The sequence below is a fragment of the Peromyscus leucopus genome, chromosome 7 (assembly GCF_004664715.2).
Source record: "Peromyscus leucopus breed LL Stock chromosome 7, UCI_PerLeu_2.1, whole genome shotgun sequence".
Taxonomy (NCBI): Eukaryota; Metazoa; Chordata; class Mammalia; order Rodentia; family Cricetidae; genus Peromyscus; species Peromyscus leucopus.
This window is the reverse complement of record NC_051069.1, coordinates 61,560,746-61,577,805: the sequence shown is the minus strand read 5'-3', so window position 1 is coordinate 61,577,805 and position 17,060 is coordinate 61,560,746. Positions and strand designations below refer to the sequence as shown.

At 43.7% G+C, this 17,060-nt stretch overlaps 1 protein-coding gene across 1 annotated transcript in view; it reads right to left on the bottom strand.

Annotated features, from left to right (window-relative positions):
* Positions 1-9,199: 9,199 nt before the first annotated feature.
* The window catches only part of Cfap300 (cilia and flagella associated protein 300), a 28,854-nt gene continuing 20,993 nt past the window's right edge, over positions 9,200-17,060 (bottom strand). The window contains exons 4-7 of the mRNA XM_028890976.2: positions 14,605-14,771; positions 13,105-13,277; positions 10,812-10,878; positions 9,200-9,665 (exon numbers count right to left, since the gene is read on the bottom strand). Of these exons, the coding sequence (XP_028746809.1) occupies positions 9,537-9,665; positions 10,812-10,878; positions 13,105-13,277; positions 14,605-14,771 (536 nt within the window). The 3' untranslated portion in view covers positions 9,200-9,536. The remainder of the gene's footprint in view (positions 9,666-10,811; positions 10,879-13,104; positions 13,278-14,604; positions 14,772-17,060) is intronic.

Sequence of the window (17,060 nt, the reverse complement as noted above, 5' to 3'; positions counted from 1 at the left end):
ACAGGCATGTGCCCGTGTGGCTGGTGGTTGGGTTCTGGCTCCAGGCATACTGAGCCACTGTGGTTCCTTGAACAGCTTTCACTCCGGCCCTTGTCCTCTGCAGATGGAATCACTCCGGCCTGGAACTTGCTCCCCATTCCCCCCTTGCTCCTGAAACTCCAAGCTCCTTCAAGGTGGCCCGTGTCCCTTCCCTTCTCACAGCAGGCAGAAGCATCATCTCTGGGCCCCAACAGTGCCACTGTTTGCTGTAACAGCTTGTAGTGTGGGTTGGTAGGACCACTTACTGCTTCTGCAACGGTGTTCCTATTTCCATAGCCCACGCCAGGAATGCTTAACAAATAATAGATGCTTAATAAACATGAAAAGTAGGAGAGAGAGGGAGAGGAAGAAAGAGAAAAAGGATCCCAGACATTCTTGAGACTGTGTGAGGCTTCTAGACCTCACACCTGCAAGATTTCATGGTATTTATTAAGTGTTAGAGAACTCTGCCTGAGTTTTCTTTCTTTCTTTCTTTCTTTCTTTCTTTCTTTCTTTCTTTCTTTCTTTCTTTCTTTCTTTCTTTCTCTCTCTCTCTTTCTCTCTCTTTCTTTCTTTCTTTCTTCCTTTTTTTTTCCAGTGCAGGGTCTCAAACATAGGTTTTCATATGTAGTAGGCCAAGCGCTCTAATGTTGAGCTCTGCTCCATCCACAATTTTTTTTTGATGGAAGAAGAGTAACAGTTAGTTCTGTGATAGACACTGTGGGTATGGGGAGAGAGGACCCTACTCATTGCTTTTGGGAGTATAAACTAGGGCAGCCTCAACGGAGCAGTATGAAGGTTCCTCAAAACCTGGAAAACATGACCATGTGATCATATGACTCAGCTCTCTGCCTGCTGGCCACATGCTTGAAGGACTCCACATCCTTGCAGAGGTGCTGGTTCACATGTGCTTGTCGCTGCCCTGTTCACAGTAGCAAGGAGATAGAACTGTCCTCGCTGGACATTGACAAATGAGGAAAGTGTAGTACATATACACAGTGAGGTTTTATTTAGCCACAGAGAAAAAAACGAAATCACGTAGGAAATTTGAAGACCTGGAAATTCTTCAGTGAAATGAGGTAATCCTGCATGTTCTCTCATATGGACATCAGAGTTATAAACTTTCATATGTCAGTATGTATGTGGGTGGTGAGCACAGGTCAGCAGAGCTGGAAGGTTTCGAGGAGGAGCATAGAAGGGGGTAGAATCGTGACATGAAGGTGTAAAGGGGACGCTGGGGATGGGTGGGCTTAGGTTGGGGTGCATGATGCGGGAGGAAATCAACAAAAACAAAGTATGTACGAAAATGTCACGATGAAACAAATGACTGCAAACAAAGCACAAATAAAAAGCAAATAAAACACAATAAATTTAAAAATCAAGAGAAAGAAGATTGCGGTTGGCACACGCCTTTAATCCCAGCACTCGGGAGGATCTCTGAGTTCGAGGCCAGCCTGGTCTACATAGTGAGTTCCAGGGCAGTCGGTGCTATATAGTAAGACAACCCTGACTCACAAAGAAATGATTGGACAGGAGAGGTAACTCAGAATTTGCTGTTCTTTCAGACCTGGATTTGGTTGCTTACACCCACATGGCAGCTCACAATTGTCTGTAACTCCAGTTCCAGGGAGTCTGACACGTTCTTTTGCCTTCTGTGGGCACCAGACACATGTATGACACACAGACATACATACAGGCAAGACTCATACACATATATATATATTTATATTTTATTTATATATATATTTTATATATATATAAATATTTTATATATATATATATTTTAATGTGAATTTGGTTTTTTGAGATAGGTTGTCCTGGAACTCTCTGTAGCCCTGGCTGTCCTGGAACTCTCTATGTAGATCATTCTGGCCTTGAACTCAGAGATCCACATGTCTCTGCCTTCCAAGTGCTAGGATTAAAAGTGTGCACCACCATCACCCAGTTGAGAATGCCAGGGTTTTTCTCTGTTAACTTGGCTTTGTTGACACAGATTTGTGTGATTGGCTAATTTACACAGTCTTTCAGAAAGTCCCACTCCTTTCAATGTGTGTGTTGTTTAGTGTTGTAACAACTATAGATGTGTGGAGGCTGCTCCTGTGTAGTTTACTATATATATGGAGGCAGTTTAGTACTATAACAACTATAGACTATATAACAACTACTATGCATGTAGGCTGCTTCTGTAAAGTATAGTTAAAAATAGGAGGCTAGAGCAAAGAGTTGGGGCAAGTTCAAAGCCAGCTTGGGCTAGAGAGTGAGACATTTCCTCAGAGACAAAGGCAGAAAGTTACATATACTGTAGTGTAATTTTCAGTTAGAATTCTTGTTTGTTCTGTTTTGAGACAGGGTCTTTTGCCCAGGCTGGCATCAACCCCAGGCAGGCATACACCACCACTCCCAGGTGCAATCTGGGTCTTACTGAGCTATCATGCTAACTGTGTTACATGATAACATTTGAAAACCAAAACACCATATTATATTCTACACCGTGTTGTTCTTTAAAGAACTCATTTGTGTAAGTTTATGCATCTAAGTAAACACCCTCATTACCTAATCATTTATTCCAGAAATTTTTATACATAATATGTATTTAGTTGATTGTTGAAAATAGTTGATAATGTTTTATGTATAAAAGATCACTAAAAGTGATGTCCTGAATCTTATCTGAAAGCTGACAATATTCAGAAGTTAGAGATCATCTTTGACTAGGTCAGCCTGTGCTGCCTGAGAGTCTTTCCAATTAATAAAAAAGAAAATCAGACTGTGGTGACACATACCTTGGTAGGCAGAGGCAGGTGGATCTCTGAGTTCAAGGCCAGCCTCATCTACAAAACATGTTCCATGACAGCTGTAGTTGTTACACAGAGAAACCACGTCTCAAAAAACCAAAAAAAAAAAAAAAAAAAAAAAAAAAAAAAAAAAAAAAGGGTGGTGGGGGAGAAAGCCCACAAAATAAAAACTGACAATGTTATTTTATTTTATTTTTTAATTTTTTTTATTTTATTTTTTTTCCGAGACAGGGTTTCTCTTGTGTAGCTTTGCGCCTTTCCTGGGACTCACTTGGTAGCCCAGGCTGGCCTCGAACTCACAGAGATCCGCCTGCCTCTGCCTCCCGAGTGCTGGATTAAAGGTGTGCGCCGCCGCCGCCGCCGCCGCCGCCGCCGCCGCCGCCGCCGCCGCCGCCGCCGCCGCCACCACCACCGCCCGGCTGTTATTTTATTTTTTAATCTTTTAAAAATATTTATTTTTATTTTTTTTGTATGTGTCTTTGTATGGGTGTCTCTGTGCTTGCTATGTGGTAGTGGTGGGTGCCTTCAAAGGCAGAGTAGAACATAGAGTACCCTGGAACTGGAGTTATAAGCAATTATGAGCTACCTGACAAGGTGTCTCTGCCTAAGGCATCTTCTGATTGATTTAATAAAGAGCTGAACAGTCAATAGCTAGGCAGGAAAGAATGGGTGGGACTTCCAGGCAGAGAGAGAAAAACTGAGGGGAGGAATCTAGGTGCAGATTCACCAATGAGACAAGGACAGGAAACAGGAAATGTGAGATGGAAGAGAGGAAACCCCATGTGACAGAACATAGATTAATATAAATGGATTAATTTAAGTTATAAGAGCTAGTTGAGAGCAAGCTTAATCTAAGGCCAAGCTTTCGTAATTAACAAGTCTCCATGTGGTTATTTGGGAGCTGGAGGCCCAAAGAAAAATCTGACTACACTCTATCTTCAGCCTGGTTTTTCTGTTTTCATTTAAAAACAAAATTTTATTTATTTGTCTTTATTTTTATGAGATGGAGTCTTCCACAGATGTGGGGACATACCAGTAACCTCAGCACTGAGGAGGCTGAGGGAAGATCCTATGCTTGAGGTTAGTCTATATAACAAAACCTTGTCTCAAAACACAGACCAAACCCTGAGACTCCAGTCTTCCTGCCTTGGCCCCCCAGGCCCGCCTCAAGTAGATGGAATGACAGACACGGGGCGCTGTGCCTGCTCTGTTTGTAGTTAGAACCATTTAATTATGGCTTAAAGAGACGTTCGAATACTTGCTCTCCCAGAGGACTTGGGTTCCATTCCCAGTACCCACATGGCTCCTTCTGTAACTCCAGTTCCACAGGATCTGGCCTCCTCTCCTGGACTCTGCAGGTACCAGACATGCACTTGGTACACAGACATACCTGAAGTCAAAACATCCATGCACATAAAATAAAATTTAAAAACAGACATTTAATTAAAAACTTTATTTTAGGGCTGGAGAGATGGCTCCGTAGTTAAGTGTACTTGGCTATGCTTTCAGGGAACCTGAGTTCAGACCCCAGAAGATCTATCCCCACATACATGCAAATGTACGCAGGCACGCTCACACACCGGCACACCCATACCCACACCCACATAAGTAAAAATTTCAAAACAAATAGAAGCTATATTTCTTTAGATAATTTAAAATGCCGAACCCGGGGCTGGAGAGATGGCTCAGAGGTTAAGAGCACTGCTTATTCTTCCAAAGGTCCTGAGTTCAATTCCCAGCAACCACATGGTGGCTCACAACCATCTGTAATGAGATCTGGTGCCCTCTTCTGGCTTGCAGGGATATGTGTGACAGAACACTGTATACATAATAAATAAATAAATCTTTAAAAAAAAAAAAAATGCCGAACCCGAGCTGGAGAGATGGCTCAGAGGTTAAGAGCACTGACTGCTCTTCCAAAGGTTGTGAGTTCAATTCCCAGCAACCACATGGTGGCTCATAACCATCTGTAATGAGATCTTGTGCCCTCTTCTGGCCTGCAGTCATACATGCTGTATACATAATAAATAATAAATCTTTAAAAAAAATAAAATAAAAATAAATAAAATGCCAAACTCTGGGAACAACTCTTAAAGCCTATGTAGTTTCCTAGGGTTTTGTCTGGTCAATGAAGAACGGCTAGTACAATTGAATAACTTCTCCTATGCTGGAACACCATGGTAAAGCTTGCCTGTCTGTTTCTCTAAACAAATCAGTTGCTTAACATTGACTCAGGCTGCTCCTCAACTCTTCAGTCATCTTCCCACAGCTCTTCAAATTCACCATGAATTTCTCCAGTTAATGGTATAGTATACAAACCACAGGCCATCGAAAACATCATTTATATACAACTGGTTAATACTTGTCCACTTCTCTATATCTACAAAGTATAATGTCATATTCTTTAGTAATATGTTTGGTTTGGGGAGGTCAGAACTTGCTCTCTTCTGTGACGCCCATGTGTTTGTGTGAGTTGGAATGGTGGGGTGTTGGAACTAAAAGGTCAACAAGAGCCCAGATCATAGTTTGCTCCTTCAAGGAAGCATTTGTGGTTTCAGGGGTTTTCAGGGGGGTGTTCTGCACTGTTTGGTAGGGCAGCCACTAAAGGCACTGAGGACTTCATGCGAGACTGTGACTAGCAGTGTGTGGTCCCCTCATCACAGAGGCTTCTGGGACAGATTGGTGTGTGTGATTAGAAGAGCCATTGAGCTCATCAGTGATAGAGAATTCTGTGTTCTGTGGGTACCTCACTAGAAAGACAAAATATAATTACTTCTCTAGCTGGGCATGGGGGTGCATGCCTGCAATCCCGGCATTGAGGAAGCAGAGGAGGGAGGATTGTCAAGAATTTGAGGCTAGATTACTTTTCTATTATATGAACATTTATTCATTTTCTCCACAAAGTATGTGTTGTAGGCATCCATCCTGATTTTACACAGGCTGCTTAAGAGATGAGTTGGTTTGGGCAGGATTGCTGTGTATTTGGAAAATGATGTGGTGTGTGTGTGTGTGTGTGTGTGTGTGTGTGTGTGTGTGTGTGTGTGTTACTGAAGTGTCTCTAGTCCCTCTGACTTTCTCAGAGACATCAGCCCCTCTCAGCTCACACCTCAGTTTTTCCAGTCAGCTCCTGGCTGCTCTCCCAGTGTTCATCAAGTCTTTCCTGTTCCCATCAATCTTTTACCATTCCACACCAGTTTTCATCCTTGCTCACCCATTGAAAACTGCAGTTGGTCCCCATTGTGTATCTCACACTAACATCAGCCATGAAGAAGTTAACAGTGACTTCACCTGCACAGCACTTGTCCAGTTCCCAAGGCTTCCACACACAGTAGCCATCTCATTAGTTCCCCTCCCTCTTGATCTCAAAGCCTCTGTTCACTGCCATCACTATGCTAACTCCCAACTGTTCTAATGCACACAAGTCTCTTTGAAGTCCACCAGGAAGCAGCACTGGTTCCAGGTTCAAGGCAGCATCTGGAACATTCACTTCCCTCCCTCTTAGCCGGTCTGAGCAGCAGCAAGTTTCCCAATAGTCCTGGAAACCAGAAGCCTGAGGTCAAGGCCTTTGTGAGGTTGGTTTCTCCTGAGGTTTAATTCTTGTTTGTGATCCTGGTTTCTGCACATTCTTCCCTGTTGTTCTATCTCTGTTCTTTCTTTTTTTTTTTAAATTAATATATTTATTGGTGTGTGTGTGTGTGTGTGTGTGTGTGTGTGTGTGTGTGTGTAAATCAAAGGAGAACTTTAAGAGTTGTTTCTCTCTTCTATCATGGGTTCTGGAGACCAAACTCAGGTAGTCAGGTTTATGCAGCAACCTCCTTGATCCCCTGAGCCATCTTGCCCAGCTCCGTCTGTGTTCCAACCTGTTTTCCTTCTAAGAACACCAATAAGATTGGCCTACCCCATACAATCTAACTTCATTTTAATTATCTCTTTAAAGGTAATATCTCCAAATACAGTTACCTTCTGGGGTATTACCAATTAATTTTTTTGTTAAACAAAACAAAAATGAATATATATTTGTAAGACAAATTCAGGAAGAGGGCTCAATTCTTCCCATACTACTTCATCTTCACAGAAGCCATCTAGCTCAACTGCTTTTCGTAGTCATTAGTTCAGACACTGTTTTCTCACTTCTCCATAGCCTCTGGAACCCACTTACCACATAATGGTCACAGGGGTCTTTGCTTAAAACTTACATCAGAGCTAGAGGGATAGCTCAGGGGTTAAGGGTGCTTACTGCTCTTCTGGGGGGATATGACTCAGTTCCCAGCACTTACATTGGGTGGCTTAAAACTGCCTGTAACTTCAGCTTCAGGGGTCTGACACCATCTTCTGACCTCCTTGAGCATTTGAACATGTGACATACAGACACACACTCACATGCACACATTCACACAAAAATAAAAATACACCTTTAAAAATATATTAAATTTTAACCTTTTGTAGAGAGTGGGCAGAACAAGAAAAGAGCATACTCTTTGAAAAGATGTATTTGTGTATGAAGTATGTGTAGTATGTGAATGTGCGCACATGCATGCAGATGCCTGGGGAGGTCAGAAGACGCTGTCGGACTCCCTGGAGTACCGAGGACTCTGAGTAGCCTGATGGTGCTGGGAACCACATTCAGGTCCTTTTTGAGAGCCCTTGTTGGCTTTGTCTCTAGTCAGGCTGTCATTTGTGGGTCATCCTGGCCTCAGACTTGCAGGAATCCCAGCTAAGGCCTCTCTAGTAGTGAGACTACAAGCAGGACTCACCACTCCAAACCTTTATTTACACAAAATACGTGGATTGTGGCTGGAACATAGTAGGCAATTATAATAAACAAAAACAGGTTTTTCTTTGTTTTGAAACAGGGGCTCACTCTATCTCCCAGGCTGGCCTGGAACTCACAGGATCCCCTTGTGTCAGCCCCCACTGTTAGGATTATAGGTGTGTGCAACCACACCCAGCTACATGAGTTTGTACCATTTAGTGCTGATTAATTGGTTAAGAGAATTTAGGATAGTTCCTTAAAAAGCCTCCAACCAGCTTTTAGGGTCTGCAAACCTGTTTTCAAAAGCGTGAGGTCGGAGCCGGTGGAGCGCAGCTCACAGCAGTGCCTCAAGAACAATGCCGCAGCTTGTGAATCAGAGAACAAAGGCTCAGGGAATAAAGAAAGGGGAAGGCTCAGCTGAGGGATTTCCCCTGGCTAACCACAGCTTCCCCCACAAATCCCACTTCCGGGTCACAGAGCCCTGTCACTTCAGAACTCAGCCAGCTGGCTAACCCTTTCTTTTTTGGGTCACATTGATTTTGTCTGACTCCATTTCTTCTCTTGCAGTGTTGGGTCTGAACACAGGAACTCACACACTGCAGGCAAGTGCTCTGGCATGGGGCTGTGCTCCCAGCCTGCTCTGAGTTTTTTTAATTACGTTTATTTATTGTGTGTATGTAGACAAGCAAACAAGCTGGAGCCACGGTCTGGGTAGGGAGGTCAGAGGACAACCTGCACTGTCTTCTTTCACTGCTCGGGTCCGAGGTTGGAATCAGGTCTGCTAGCCTTGCAACCAAACATCTTGTTGGCCCATCAATTCCATTTTGTTGCTGGCTTTTGTTTTTTGTTGTTGTTTTAGTTTTGGGTTTTTTGGAACTGGGTTTCCATGTTATCTCAGGTTATCCCTGGCTGTCCTGGAGCTCGATCTGTAGACCAGCTATGAGACCTTGCACTGACGTCACGATGGGTAGAGCGTTTGTCTAGCATTCATGCTCAGAATGCTGGGTTCCAGTATTGGCAGCGCCACCTCCCGTGAACCCCATAACATCTGTATCACTACTGTGTAGCAGTAGAAACGCTACGGCAGCCAGAGTTGGAATTTGCTATAGAATAAGAATTTACAATTGTTCTTAATTGAGGATTTTAAGTGGAAAAAATTGAAGCAAAAGAATTCTGTTTTCTCCTAACTGTACAGACATAAACCTTCCTTTTTTTTTTTTTCCTTTTTTCTTTTCAAGACAACATTTCTCTGTATAGCCCTGGCTATCCTAGAACTCGTTCTGTAGACCAGGCTAGTCTCAAACTCACAGAGATCTGTCGCCTCTGCCTCCTGAGTGCTGGGACTGAGGGTGTGCACCATTACACCAGCGAGACATAAACTTTTCTGCAAGGAGAAAAATGTAATTACATAAACTGAAGTTTAAATTGTACTAATTCACATTAATGACTGGTGGTGGAAATGTCTAATGCTTCGATTCTAATCCAGAATTAATTAGCTTCCCAAACAAAATACTTACAGCAAGGCCTGGCTGGACGTGTTTGTATCCCAAGAGATAGGGCAGCTTCCGCTACATAGTGAGTTTAAGGCTCATCTGTCCTGGGCTAGATGAGACACTTCTCAAAAAACTAAAAACAATTTAATTTAATTTATGTATTTATTTCGTTTTTTAAGACAGGGTTTGGCTGTCCTGGCACTAGTTCTGTAGGTCAGGTTGGCCACACACTCATGGAGACCTGTCCGTCTTTGCCTCCCAAACAACTGTAAAATATAGGAAATTGAGAATGTGGCTGCATCTTGATAGAACAAACAAACTGTGACTTTCTGCTCTGTGTAGGTTCCTTCAGGGATCCCTGCAGGAGTGTGTGGGCAAATGTAGAGAGAGGCACTTTAGTGTTTCAGTTTGAAATCAACTGATCTGCCAGAGCACACCTCCATCCACTAGTGCTGACACAGAGACTAGTGACTGAAGAGACTAGGCCATTTCACCCATACCATAGCAGTGGTATAAGACGTTCACGTGACGCTTGATAGGATCCACAATGAAGTAAGAGAAGGTCTGCTCGTGCTCTTTAGCTGCAGGGTAGCACACACCAGCAGAGTCCTGAAGAGATAAACATGAGTCAGTGTTCAACCACATTCAAGTCTCGAACTACCCTACATTTTTCTGCCCAAGTGTCATGAAACATAGGCAGGTGTAATGGAATACACCTTTAGTCCCAGTCCTTTGGGGCTGAGGCAGAAGGACTGAGTTTGAGGCCAGTCTGGAATACACAGCAACAAGATGTCTGTCTCAATAAAAAAAGAAAATCATTAAACATATATAATAATTTTTGATAATTGGCAATAAACTGCCAATAGTATTATTAACAGTACATATCTATTACACACATGTATCACAACTGTAACTCTTGCCCCTAAGGAATGTATAGTCCAATCATATTCTTTCCATGATATTTTTGCTGTTTTGTTGCGCTTTAAGTGTGTGCCCCAGGCTGGCCTCAAACTCATGGTGATCCTGCCTTAGTGCTGGGATTGAAGGTGTCAGCCTCCACGCCTGCTGGCTCTTCCTTACTTGTGTGTATGCTGGGATAGGGTTTCACTATGTAGCCCTCTGCCTTGGGCCCTTGGGCCCTGGGACTCTAGCCCACTGCGGGTGGTGTCAACACTGACGGGTGGTCTGGATCCCATGAGAAAGCAGGCTGGATAAGCCATGAGGCAAGCTGGTAAGCAGCGCTTTCCCACGGCCTCTGCTTGAGATCCTGCCTCGGCTTCCTCAATAGTGGACGGAGGCTGGGACATGCAAGGCAGATCAACCCTCTCCTCCCCTAAGCTGGTTTAGGTCAGTGTTTCATCACACAGAGAGCAAGCGAACATAGAACCTGGTAGCAGACGGTGAGGTGTTGCTGGGACAGGCCTGGCCGTGTTGTTCGGGAAGGTCTGTGGAAGGAAGGGCTTTGGAGCTTTGAGCTGGGAAAGCCCTTAGTGCTCAAAGTGTAGTGGGCTCCTCGGTGGGGACTTGGAAGAGAGCACCGAGAGCAAACCAGTCAGCAGCATTCCTCCAGTCTCTGCTCCTGGCTCCAGGTTCCAGCCCTGACTCTCTCCCGGGAAGCTGTACCCTATCACGTTCGAATTTTAGAAAATACTGAGGAGCAGCATCTTTCCCCCCAGGCATATCCTAGCTCTACTTCCTAAGCCACAAGTATAGCAATTCTATCTGTACTGAGTAATCAAGAAGCTCAATACTCACGTAGGCTTTCACTTTAAAGACAGAAGAGGTAATCTGTATTTCCTTGGTTCGAGGATGTTTCCGAACACTAAGATGAGGGAAAGAGGCTTATTTAAAATGTAACAAGCCAGAGGCTGGAGAACACTAAGATGAGGAAAAAGGCTTATTTAAAATGTAACAAGCCAGAGGCTGGGGAACTGGCACGGTGCTTATGAGCACCCGCTGCTCTGTCAGGGGACCTGGGCTCAGTTTCCAGGATGCACAAGGCAGCTTGCAAATATCCTTACCACCAGTTCCAGGGGATCTGACACCCTCTTCTGGCTTCTCAGGCCCCAAGCATACATATAGTGAACAGACATACACGCAGACAAAATGCCCATATAGTATTTAAAAAAAAAAAGACAAGTGATTGCTGCTTTGGCAGCAGAGGATCTGGGTTTGGTTTCCAGAACCCACATCAGGTGATTTATAACCTCCTATAACCCCAGCTCCAGGGATCCAACACTCTTTTCTGGCCTCCTTGGATTTGTGCATGTATACACATACAAATAAATCATAAAAAATAAGACATCATCAATTCAGCTGCTCTTTTTATGAACTGTTGTTACTGTACAGGTCTTTTTGAAATTTTAACACAAAAAATGTAGAAGAGGGCAATGGGGAGAATACAATCAAAATACATTACACACATTTCTATTAAATTGTCATGATAAAACCCATCGTTATGTGTAACTAATAGATACCAACAGACCCTTTGTAAGCGCAGAGGAAGCTGCGGGTGGACGATGAGTGGCGTCTAGTGGGAAAGACATTTCTGCAGTGTTCAAGCTCTGGAGCTGCTTGTTTCAGACTCTCCAGGGAACCCTTCCCCACTGCACACAGCAGCGAGACATTCCGCAGCCGCCCGTGGCAGGGCGGAGTGGTAGTGTGTGCATGCACGGCTGGCATGCACTGAGGAAGGACCTCAGGTTCCTGGGTTCACAGGAGCTACAGATGAATGTTGCTGGATATGCATGCTTTTCCTGAAAATGCTTTCTTTCCACAGCATCGGTGTAGAGGTTGGAGGTCAGCTTTATGCTCTATTCTTTTCTCCCTTTACATTACATGGGTCTCAGAGAATGAGCTCAGGCCATTTGGCTAGTACTGCAAGATTCTTTACCTGCCGAGTCGTCTTGCTGCCTTCATGGTTCTGTGACCTTTTTTTTTTTTTAAGGCAGAATCTCACTATGGAACCTAGGCTGGCCTGGAATCAGAATGCAGACCAGGTTAGCCTCGAGCCTGCAGTGATCCTCCTGCTTCTGCCTCCTTAGGGCTGGAATTACAGGCATGTCTCCCAATTCCTAATCTTGAAATTATGTTTTTTAAAGATTTCCTTATTTATATTTTACATGTCTGAATGTTTGCCTGTATGCATACTACATGTATATAGTGTCCAAAGAAGCCAGAAAAGGGCATCAGATCCCTTGGAAGCGCAGTCACAAGTGGTTGTGAACCGCCATTTGGGCTCTGGGAACTGAACTGGGGTCCTCTTAAAGAACAGGAGACTCTCCTAAGTGCTGAGCCTCACTCCAGGCTCAAGTTTATAGTTTAATCTTCATTTGAGCTTCAAAAAGTAAGGGAGGGTGGGAAGAAGGGGGGTGAGCCTAGTAGAATGCTTAAAATTGACTGCATGTATTCGGGATTAACTTGGAAGGGTAAAGATTACATCTAAATGAAAATTCTTCCACTTCTTTAGCATAAAGGTTTAACACACATCACACACGCATGTGTGCACATGTGATCTCTTGTGTTCCTTTAGTTTTGAAGGGAGGAGAGTGGAGAGAGGAACGGAAGGTGGCAGGCAGCTGCACAGGGCTGGGTGGGGCAGAGAGAACGACAGATCTGAGTGAAGAAAGGAGAAAGACTGGGAACTAAGCCTGGGGAGCTGGGCGCTGCAGTAACACCAGCACTTGGGCTGTCCAAGCAGGCCTGCCTGGACCACAGTTCTAAGGCAGCTTGAATTGCAGCGTAAGACTGTCTCACAAGACAAGACATACAAAAACTGATAATAACCCTAAAGACAGGGCTGCTGCCTCAGTGGTAGAATGCTTGCCTATAAATCAAGGTCTTCAGTTCAATACCAGCATTGGGAAGAAACAATTATCCCATGAACAAACAACAAACAAAAAACAGTCACAAAACCCTTCTGGCCAGAGGAAGAAGAGGCAGGTTATAAAAGGGCCATTGGAGTTGCCATAGGAACACCAGTGAGGCTGGGTAATCCCACTAGGGTTAAACAAAAAGAACTCTCTCTACTGGCCCGAGATCTAATTACCTCACCAGGTCCTTATAGATCAGCTTTGCCGTCTCCAGATATGGCTTGAGCATATCTTCATGTTGACAAAGAGACCCTCCAAGGCAGAGGTGCTTAAAGAGACGAAACAGGAACTCATCCCTTTCCAGCGGGCTGAAGACTTCATATTTTTCAGAGTCTTCTATGAGCAAAACCTAAGATGAGAAAAGTCATCATAAAGCAATGTAATGTATAACATTATGGATTATGATTATAGGGTTGTATTATATAGGGTTATGATTTTAAGCTTTTGGAAGTTTTAACATGTCCTTAAAATCAGTACTTTAAAATTAGTACTTTTTGTGGTGCTGGGCACCACACAGAGTAAGTAGTGTTATGTTAGGTGTGTGCTCTATCATTGAATTGCACTCCCTGACCAATCTTAGATTTGTTTGAGAGCCAGTCACAGCCAGATGCAGTGGTGGATTCTGTAACCCAGCACTGGGAGATGGAAACCTGAGGATCAGGTCAAGGCCATCCTAAACCACACAGTGAGTTCAAGGTCAGCCTGGGATACATGAGGCTGTCATAAACAAACAATACAGGGGCTGGAGAGATGGCTTAGCTTCCGCCTTCTGCAAAGGACTCAGGCTCAGTTCTCAGCACCTGCATGGTGGTTCACAACCCTCTGTAACTCTAATACCAGGGAATCCAGATTTTGTCTGGCCTTCATGAGCACGAGGCACACATGCAGTACATACACGTTGATATAGATAAAACATTTATACACACAAAAAAATCTTTAAAAAAAAACCAAATTACTATTATCTTTCTTTATTTTACTTTTTAAAAAATTCTTGGGCAGGGTCTCGTGTATCCCAAGCTGACCTTGAACTATATGGATGAGGATGACTTTCAACTCCTGATCCTCCTGTTTCCACCTCCCAAGTACTATGTTAATAGGCACGTGCCACCGTGTCATGTTTATGAAGTGCTGGGGATCACACCCAAGGCTTTGTGTACACTATATTACGTATTCTCTAAACTGTGCTATGTCCCAAGCCCCATTTTTAGTTTGGGTTTGTCGGTTTTGTTTTTGGGATAGGTCTCGCTATATAGCCCAGGATAGCCCGCAACTACATAAGCCAGACTGGCCTTGAACTCCTGATCCCCCGCCTCCACCTTCTGAGTACTAGGCTTACAGGCACGTGCCACTATTACCAGCTTTCCATGTATATTCTTAATAGTCATTTGATGTAAAGACTCCTGTGGAAGACAATAGCTAGTCATGAAAAAGGCCAGGGTTTCTCTCCCTGGGAAGCGTTGATACACTGAGCCAGAGGAGCTGTCCTGTGAAGGGGCAGTGTCTACAGTGTCTGACTGACAGACACAGGTCCACAGTAAGTCCACAGTAAGAAGAAACGGTTCACTGGTCAGTCGACTAGTTAGAGGTAACTTAAGTTTTAACCAGGCTTAAGGTTTTGGCATTTTTCATTTCCTTCAATAAACTTCCACTATGAAAATTTAAAATTCTGTACTTACTTTTCGTAGTTCATCTGAAATGAGAAATGGATCACAGAAAGAATCTAAGCACTTGACAATGTGTCCACTTTCTCGTACAATATTTTCATCGTATAACCGTTGGAAAAATGACATTGAAAGTTGTGTGCATGGAACATTTATAGCTTCAATATTTTTCACTTCAGTTCCTGGGAAAAGAGATTTTGTAAAGAATGACAATGTAAAAGTGAAATTTAGTGATTTTAGTTATTTCTAAACTTTTAAATATGATATTTTTATTTCTTTTGTATTTGTGTGCATATGTGGTGTCTGTGTGTCTGCCACATGTGTGCACCGGGTACCCACAGAAGCCAGAAGGCAGCATCAGACTCCCTGGACCTGGTGTGACAGGTGGCTGTGAGCCATATGACATGGATTCAATTCCACTTCTCTGTTTTTGTTTTTTTTTTTGAGTCAAGGTCCTGGTATATGGCCCTCGCTGTCCTGGAACTCACTATATAGACTGGGCTGGCCTCAAACTCACAGACAGTTGTCTTTCCTCAAGTGCTGGGATTAAAGTTGTGTGCCACCAGGCCCAATTTTTAGTTATTTCTAAAATCAACCATTATGCATAGATTCTAAGAAGTAACCAAATACAACACATATCTCGACGGCTCCGTGGATAAATGTGCTACACAAAGTCATGGGTTAGGTCTCTGAACTACCATGGAAAGACACAACCCATCCCCCAAGTAGCTTCTGTAGTACATGTGCACACACACAGACATACTACTACTACTAATACATTAAACTGAAATGAAGTTTAGGGGCTGGAGACGTGAATCAGTGGTTAAGAGTCTTCCAGAGGACCAGTGTTTGGATCCCAACATCCCCTTCGAGTGGTTCACAACCACCTGTAACTCTAGCTCCAATAAGACTCAGTAGGCACCCCACCCCAACACAGAGACATAAAATAAATCTTTTTTATTTATTTAAAGTTTTTTTTTGTTTTAATAAAATAAATCTTAAAAAACGTTTAGCTCCAGGTTGGCTAGTGGCTATGATGTCAGCATCTAGGAGAGTAAAGCAGGAGGACTACCCCAAGCCTGAGGATGGCTGGGCTGCACAGTAATTCCAAGCCAGCACAGGCTGCAGGGTGATACTTGAGTTCCAAAACAAAAACGGTTTATAATAAAATCTTATTTCAGAACTAGGAGAACATAAACTAGAGCAGTGGCTCTCAACCTTCCTAACGCTGTGACCCTTTAATACAGTTCATGTTGTGGTGACTCCAACCATAAAATTATTTTCATTGCTACTCCATAACTGTAATTTGGCTACTGTTATGAATCATAATGTAAATATCTGACATAAAGGATATCTGATATGTGGCCCCTATGAAATGGTCATTCCACCCCAAGGGTCTCAACCCAGAGGTGGAGAATCACTGAACTAGAGACTGCTATAAAGCAAAATACTTTGTGTGTTTAGTAGGGGCTTTATAGACGGTGAGTGCGTGCGTGTGCATGTGTGTGTGCACGCCCGTGTGTGTGTGTGTGTGTGTGTGTGTGTGTGTGTGTGTGTGTGTTATTAGGACAAGGTATCATGTAGCCCATACTAACCCTGAAATCACTGTGCAGCAGGGGATGAGCCTGACCTTCTGATCCTCGCGCTTCTACCTCTTCTATGGTAGGATTACAGGTTTTCACAGCCATACCCAGCTCTAGTTGGTGTTGGGGACAGAAGCCAGGGCTCCCACATGCCAGGCATGCACTCTACTGAAATGCATATGTCAGAACTGCCTAGAACCCAGGGCTCCTTGGCCTTTGGCAAAGATCAAATCTAGAATTGCCAATGAAAGCCATAAGCTTTCTTCACATAATTTTGGATTTCCATAATGCCAAATGCTCTATAGTTTGTATTACACAAATTTAGAGCTAGGTTTGACAGCATAGACCCATAAGGCCTGCACTTGAGAGGTGAGGTAGACTAGCATTCTCAGCTAGCTACAGGGTAAGCCTCAGGCTAGTCTGGGCTTCAAAGTGAAACCCTGTCTCAAAACAGGTAGGTATGGGTGCAGTGGGGGTAGTCTGAAAAGATGGCTCTGTGGTTAAGAGAGACTGCTCTTGCAGGGGACCTGACATCGGTTCCCAGAACCCGCAATGGATGGCTCACAAGACCCTGTAACTCCAGCTCCCAGATCTGACAGCTCTGATCTCCACAGGCACCTGCACACACACAGAAACACAGACACCCCCACCTCAAAGCAAAGCAAACCAAAACCAAAACACCAACGGTTGGCACAATGGTAGACAAAAGTGTTTACTACCAATTCTTATGACCTAAGTTCAACCCACTGGACCCACATGGTGGAAGGACAGAACCAACTCCCGAAAATTATCCTCTGGCATATATGTGCACATAAATACACACTCACACCAAATAAATGTCAACAAGAAGAAGCAGCACTGTGGCTCATGGCAAACTCAGGAAGACAG